The 7,515-nt window shown below is 34.2% G+C and overlaps 1 protein-coding gene across 1 annotated transcript; it reads right to left on the reverse strand.

Annotated features, from left to right (window-relative positions):
• Positions 1 to 419: 419 nt before the first annotated feature.
• On the reverse strand, positions 420 to 7,196 carry LOC112749709 (protein SPA1-RELATED 2). The gene is made up of 8 exons (XM_025798070.3): positions 6,909 to 7,196; positions 5,277 to 6,812; positions 4,835 to 4,992; positions 3,764 to 4,583; positions 3,008 to 3,154; positions 2,158 to 2,475; positions 1,652 to 1,711; positions 420 to 1,391 (listed from the first exon to the last, which is right to left on the reverse strand). Exons 2-8 carry the CDS (start codon positions 6,723 to 6,725, stop codon positions 1,200 to 1,202), a joined length of 3,144 nt encoding a protein of 1,047 aa, XP_025653855.1. The 5' UTR covers positions 6,726 to 6,812; positions 6,909 to 7,196; the 3' UTR covers positions 420 to 1,199.
• Positions 7,197 to 7,515: the final 319 nt, after the last annotated feature.

Consider the following 7,515-nt stretch of genomic DNA (forward strand, 5'->3'; position numbering starts at 1 on the left):
ATTATTATTTATAGTTAAATTATATATTATTTTTATAAATTATATATATATATATATATATATATATATATAATAACTTTAAATTTTAATTATTTTGTTATTTCTTATAATTTTATTAAATTTATATACTATTTTTTTCAAATTATAATCAATTTATTTTTGTAAATTTTAACTTATATTTAGTGACTAGTATAATTTATATATTATTTTATAGTTATATTTAAATTTAATTATTTTGTTATTCCTTATAATTTTATTAAATTTTAAATTAAATTTTTAAAATTTAAAAAATTAAATTAAATTTTTGTATAAAATAAAAATTTTCAATTAGATCCTCTTAAATTATTTTTTGTTAAAAATACAAAATATTTTTTAAAATATTCCTTTTAATATTTGATGTAGAATAATTTATGAAATACTTTAACAAAATCTTCAAAATTTATTGTATTTTTTCTGAAAAATAACAAAAAAACAAATTCAATTACAAATTTTTATCTTGTATAAAAACTCAACTACAAATTTTTAAACCGAAAAAATCTAGTTAGTTTAGCAACTCCATAATTAAACCTTATATATATGAAACTTATTTCTATTTGAGATATCATCATGTCGGTCTATGCTACTTTAATATATATACAACCGCCGGAGGAGGGGTGCTGAGGCCGCCACTGGTTGGGTTACAATTGAAATTCTGGGGATGCTTTCCTTTCATGGTAATGAAGCAGCTTTTATGTTTTGATGATAAACAATCATTTATTCCTACAAGCCTGTAAAGCTGTAAAGGACCGCAATGCAATTTACAAAGGCTCCAATAAGCAATTTGCAGACACTTTAGAAGAAACTCAGCACCCGGCATTCCAGTTCTGAAGTCTTTTTCTTTTTCATCTTGGATCCGCTTTTAAAGATTGATCATTCAATATTTAACTGGCCTTTCCCATTTGACGATGTGAAATTATGTTTGAAACCCCGAGTTTCCTCATCAAGATGAACCCAAGACCTGGAATTAGATAGCAGATCAGTTTCTCCATCCAGTTATGGGGAAATTCAATCCCTTCCACATCAAATTGTGAACCGGAGCTCAATATCTCAGAAGAACTTTGGATGCGTTCTTCAAGTCATTGAAGGCATCGGCTTGAGCAGCAGGGACAAAACTTCGGAGCAAGCTGTAAAGAGAGCAATCATCAAAGGCTAACTTTCCTTTAAATCATCTGCAACACTTTTATACATCCACTTGAATTTGCTGCAATAAGCATGTCCGAATTCCCTTTCCAGCACACACTTGAAACAAACTGGCCATTGTCATCATCAGTATCCTTACCAGATATGGGATCAATAGACCCAAACTTGTGCGAAGTGATTGGCATGGGAAGCGATTTATAGTAGGAGTAAACCTGCCAAAAATTGAGAAAAAGGTGTTATGCTACCATTTATATATTAAGTCTACTTCCCTTATTCTCACAGTTCTTGTTAAAGTACTTTCAATAATATAAAATTTAATATTTCAAGTCGAAAATATCTTCAGTTCTTCACAAAATCCGTGAATTAACAAGTTGCATAATAGGATTTACATGAAAATCCTAATTGAAGGAAGACATTCATTTTCAATAAGTTGAACGACACAAGTAGCTTTCTACCGGAAAGTAATACATACCTCATTTGTTTCTGAACCACATGCAATATATCCATCAGCAACCGACAAACCCACAAAATTCTGTCAAATAAGGACGAAGATTTCAGCCGACTAATTTAGGTCAAAACATCAACAAACATGGATAAGTTTAACTGGAAAAAAAAATAATAAATAAATAAAGGAAAAGTCTAGGGGGCCAGCAACTTTGTTAAATTCTGGCCAGCATGTAACCAGCAAAGAAAATGGTGGTTTTGGTTTTTTTTTTTTTTGGGGGGGGGGGGGATGGGGGTGTTGTTCAAGCTTTTGATATTTGGACACATGAGCTATTCATCAATTTATTGTATCAGTAAATGAATTGTTTTGTCCAACAGCAATCAGAATTTGGTAAATTTAATTTTTCTACTGAGGTTTGTCAACCACACACTGATGCTCCATGTAACACCCAAATAAGTGAAAATGTAGGTCAAAAGGTTTAAATAGTTCACAAAGACAAATCAATTAGATCTAGTGGTGTAATTTAAACAAACCTTCTCATTAGTATGCCCTGACAATGTTAGGGTGCAAGCACTGGCAGATGGAACCACAGGAGAGGTTTTACTGAGATCCCAGATCTTTAATGTATTATCAGTAGATGCAGAAACAAGTGTTCCAGAGTCTAAAAATTTGACATAGCTCACGGCTTTACGATGCCCAGCCAATACACACCAGGGACTTCTAAGATTGCGAATATCAAAGCAATATGTAGAGTAATCGGCAGATCCAAAAGCCAGCAAGTGAGAAGAATGAGCAGAGAATTGAACACAGCAGACATTAGCAACATTCCCGATTGTGCCTAGAGAGTTTCTCTGTAAAATGATTTTGTATTATATTAGCACTTCATGTGTTACAGGGAGAAAATAGTGCAACTTATAATTATTATTATTTTAACAGTATCTTGAGATAAATTGTAGTAATAATGATATGTAAAAAAGTATACATGCAATGTAGATTGTAGAAGGTGATGGTCACCCCCAACCCCCTCCCCAAAATAGAAAAGAAAAAAAAAAAAACAGATAGATATTTAACCAGAGTTCTCCATGCAAACTGGAAAAGTAAAAAATTTGTTTGAATCCAATTTCATCCTGGTATGAGAAAAGAAACCTCACAAGTCACAACAAACCAGTTTTCAGTGGAAAAATTTTCAAATCATGATTTTGATATTTATTCATCTTATTTTCGGGTAAGAAATGCAACAAGATCTCAAAAAGAAAGGAACATTCGTGTTACAATGTTTTCAATCTTTTCATTGTTAATTTCCATTTTTCAAAATAGGAAAGAAGTATTTATTTTCAATCTGCTTATCCACATGCTTACATGCATATGTGTAATAAAGCTTACCTCATTGATGTTCCACAGTTTGACAGAGCAATCATCACTTCCACTGGCTAATTTTGTCGGGCATACTGGAGAAAAATCAACAGACCATGCCCTTTTCTCATGTTCAGTTAACTGAGAGAACTCTTGACCTGTGCTAGCATCCCATAACTACAAATGGATTCAATTATGTAATGCAGTGAATTCATGGATTTACAAATTTAAGTAAACAAGCAATGTTCACAATCTCTATTTTGATGCTAAATAATCACATCCATGCACAAGCTAGGCTGGCCTAGAACCATGTAGAAAGCAAATGTACTTCAATAATACAAAGAAATTCTGGTTATGATTCAGTCATGTCGGACACAGCATAAAAAGCCCCTGCTACCCCACACACAATCAAGATAATAAAACGGAAACAAAGTATTCCTGCTCTACTAAATTCAACAAATTAAGAATTGTATCTGCATACATGTATCACAATATATTCATTTCCACTACCAGTTTCAATGCTTCGTAGAGTGAAACCAACATCTTTACTGATAAAGTCATGGCAGTTTAGATAGATGCCAGGTTCCAAATAAGACCACCTCTCTTAGCCCAGAAATCCCAGGCGGAAAATTGAAAGAAAGTAAACCCTTTTAGGTAAACCATTGTAATTTTAGTCAGAAATACATCTATTCCACATAAGTAACTGATTGATACTGGGGAAAAAAGGGTCTTCCAATCATGAAACAATTATTTAAAATGGTGTCTCATCTCAAATGCAAAACATACCTTCACTACACCATCATAGTCTGTGGAGGCAAGATAGTTCTTGATATAGTTATTCCAGCAAACACAGCTGAGCTTCGATCCATTTGACATCTCAAATACAGGATAATGGATATCAATAGAGTCATTGCAAAGTGCATTAAAATCAAAGACTTTTATTTTCTTGGATATTCCAGCGGAAGCAAAGTAATCTCCATCACGATCAAAGCTCAGAGAGCATATTACATTTGCAGGATTATTAAAATCTGCATTTCTAAGTACACCCCGCACTTCAAACTTGCTATAACGTGCATACTTGCACAAACCATCAAAGAAGGTTCCTAAAGAATCTTTCCTTTCAGCATGTTCCTCACCTTTTTGTGCCACATGCCAGTTCTCACGGCATCTTAGTAAATTATTATTAGGATGAGTTGCAGCATCTGTTTCATAGGGCCTAACTTTGGATCTCAAGGAGAAGTAAGCACTTTCAAGATGACACATATTTCTCAACAATCTTAAATCATTTGAATTGGACATTATGGATACTGAGTTTAGCATTTCTAAACTAAAAGGTTCCTTTCCAATCTTTCTCTGACAAGAGTAATTATTCTGTGAGTCAGATAGATCCAAAGAGTCATGCCTCCTCTCCACCTCCTCAATATCTGATTCCAAACACTTAATTTCTTCTACTAATTTGGAGGCATCCTTCTGCCTCTTCTCTTTCAACGAGGCAAGGAAATGCAGTAACAGTTCTGATTCTACATCATCTTGTTCAATATTTGATGACAACTCCTCATTATACAACTCGTGCAATCCATTGATCACTTCAGATTGTAGGATTTCCCTGTTATGCAACAGAAATAAAACCTTAGGGAATCATATAATAGTACATCACTCGGGTTTGAGTTCCATATTTCAAGGAATAGCAGCATATTTGACTGAAACAAGCAACTAATCTAATGATGATACATGAAAAATAATTGATGAGACTCATGATGACAAATATTATCCAAATCTCTATCAAAAGATATTATACATATGATGTGTTCAAATCAAATCTGGCCTTAATTATGATGGAGAAGATTTTAGTATTACCTAGTTGTTGGACGTGATGTCGGTTCTGGATGCAGCAACCAGAGACAAAAGCCAGCTTCCTTAGGATTTTCTGAAAGGAAAACCGGAGGAAGAATCCTATGTTGAAGATCAGACATTGCTGCAATTCGAGCTCTTTCAGAGTCAAAATGGCCAAGTAACTGAAAGAATTGACCTAAATATAATCAGCTCCAATTTGATGTTTAATTAGGCTATAAAGAGGTGATTGAAAACCATATAAGGCCATTTCATTTTTTTTTTAATAAGATTAAAAAAGAAGAAAAAAGGAAGGCAAAATTCAGTCCCAACATTTATACATAGAAGCAGGTTTTATAATGCCTTTGATATTTAGGAACTCGTCTACATATAAGGAATAAAAATCAAAATGAACATATAAAAATTGCATCTAAATAAATGAATGAGAATCACTGGCTAGTATACCCACCTCAAAAAGGAGGACACCTAAGCAGTAGATATTTGATGATGTTGTGCATCCCCCCTCAGGACTTGCATACCACTTTTCTTCCAATCTTTCCCCTAACGATAACGGTGACTGACCTGCAATGGATACGCGAGGGACGCTAGACATCCTCCTAATATTATATTTGGAATATTGGATATCCTCTTCATATTCATTGCAATAATCCTGTGATCCAACTGTACGGGCTTTCCTATCACTAGCATTTTCAAGACACGAATCACTCCCAGATATTCTCACACCTTCATTAAATTTTTGTTTCTTTGACACCATGTCATGAGAAGAAAATGTTACTTGCTCTGACAGCCTTTTACTACTTAAAGATTCATTTAAGTGAAGAACTTCAGAATTCACAACACTATCTGACATCTGCTCTTGTATAGGTAACCCGATGTGCAAGACTTGGTTTGATGGTAATAATTTGATGTAAGATGGATATAGGTTGTTCAATGCAGTTCCCTGAGAGTGAGAATCATCCACTAAATCCACAATCTTTCTAAATAAATTCAAACACTCCACTTTGCTTGCTTTGTGTTGTTCACATTTCAACCATTCTCTCAAAGTTACACCACCATAGCCAAATCCTCCTGGTCTATGCACAGAACTACTATAAGAAGGACATTTTGCAGTTATGGAATCACAGCTTGCCGATATGGTAGACTTCCACGGACTATCGCTGCCAGTCTTCTGATACTGATCTGTACCAATGCCAGCTTTCATCTTATTCTCACCGATATCAATGGCAGTCTTCATCGGTTTCTGATCAGTATCAGTGCCAGTCTTCATCTGATTTTTATCTCTAGACTGAACGGCGAGGACATCAGAAGATGGACCTCTACATATGATACCCTTACCCTTCAAGGTACTTTTAATAAAATACTCAGCAAATCCAGAATTGGATATAATTTTCGTCCGAATTTGTCCATGAACATCAGCTGCAATCTCTTTATTCTCATAATCTTCCAAGCGTTCAATAACATTGGTGTGACCATCACTGAGTGATTTTCTAGCTAGTAGCTGTGCAAAAGATGTGGACCCAGCAGCATCAGCATCCTCCTGGACAGTGTTTCCAAGCCCTGAATGGCTCCCTACCTGAGAAAGATTCAGCCAACGATTCTGCTTATTATTATAAATCTGCTGTCGGTTGCTGGATGTACCAATATCCAAAGTAGAACCATTGTAACTTTTCACAGTTAATTCTTCAACATCCCTAAAAAGGCTTTGATGCGGATGCTGTGATGCTTCTGCAACGATTTTACCTTGTACGAGTTCATCATATTCCCCCTTAACAGCTCTAGGGATTTCTTGAGATTTTAAGATTTTTGTGTTTAACGCATACCTATCTTCTTTGCCCTGGTGCTCTGAATCCTCGTCAATCTCTAATTCTGTGGGCCCAGCAACCAATTCTTCATCCATACCTAAGCCTTTAGCTTCATTCAATCACGCCTCGTCGTTCCATAATCCTCGAAATTAACACTTACCCTATCCGTATGCTGCGTCAATCTGTCAAATGAATTTTGCAAACGCCACGCATTTAATAAAGCAGATAACAGTAACTAATCAGCATTAAAAATCACAAAACACGGATAGAGTACGAACACGCTATTTGCAGATTTGAATGACCGGCGAAATGAAAGGATGAATCGAGAGAGAGAGGGGTGACGGTAAAGTGATGGAATAAAAAGAAGGGGAAATTGAGGAAGAGAAGAGAGGGGTTGTAATTTTGAAAAGGGGGAAATGGTTGCGTTTGGGGTGTGATGAAAAGGAAGGGAAGTCTAGTCAGGTACAGAAGCAATAGGAAGAGGAACAAGGTGGTCTCAGCTCAGCATCATGATGATGTGGAGGATGAATGATAACGGTGCAAAGGGATCAGGGATGGGCTTCATTATTGAGTTCCTAAATCGTAATTATACTAGATAAAAAAAAAAACAAATTATATATTTTTAAATGATTTATATTACTTTTTTTCTTTTTGGTGACTAAATGATTTATATTACATTATTACTTATATGGTAATACTGTAATCTCAAATTTAAGTTTAATTTGCTTCTAGATTTAAAAAAACAGCTAACATATTTTTAACGATCATATTAAAATTATCTATTTAAAAAGCTTTTATAATAAATATAAAAATTTAAATTTTTAATATATTTGTTATATATTTATTAAAATAAAAATTTTAACAAATTACTAATAGTTAAAATAA

The sequence above is a fragment of the Arachis hypogaea genome, chromosome 15 (genome assembly GCF_003086295.3).
Source record: "Arachis hypogaea cultivar Tifrunner chromosome 15, arahy.Tifrunner.gnm2.J5K5, whole genome shotgun sequence".
Classification (NCBI taxonomy): domain Eukaryota; kingdom Viridiplantae; phylum Streptophyta; class Magnoliopsida; order Fabales; family Fabaceae; genus Arachis; species Arachis hypogaea.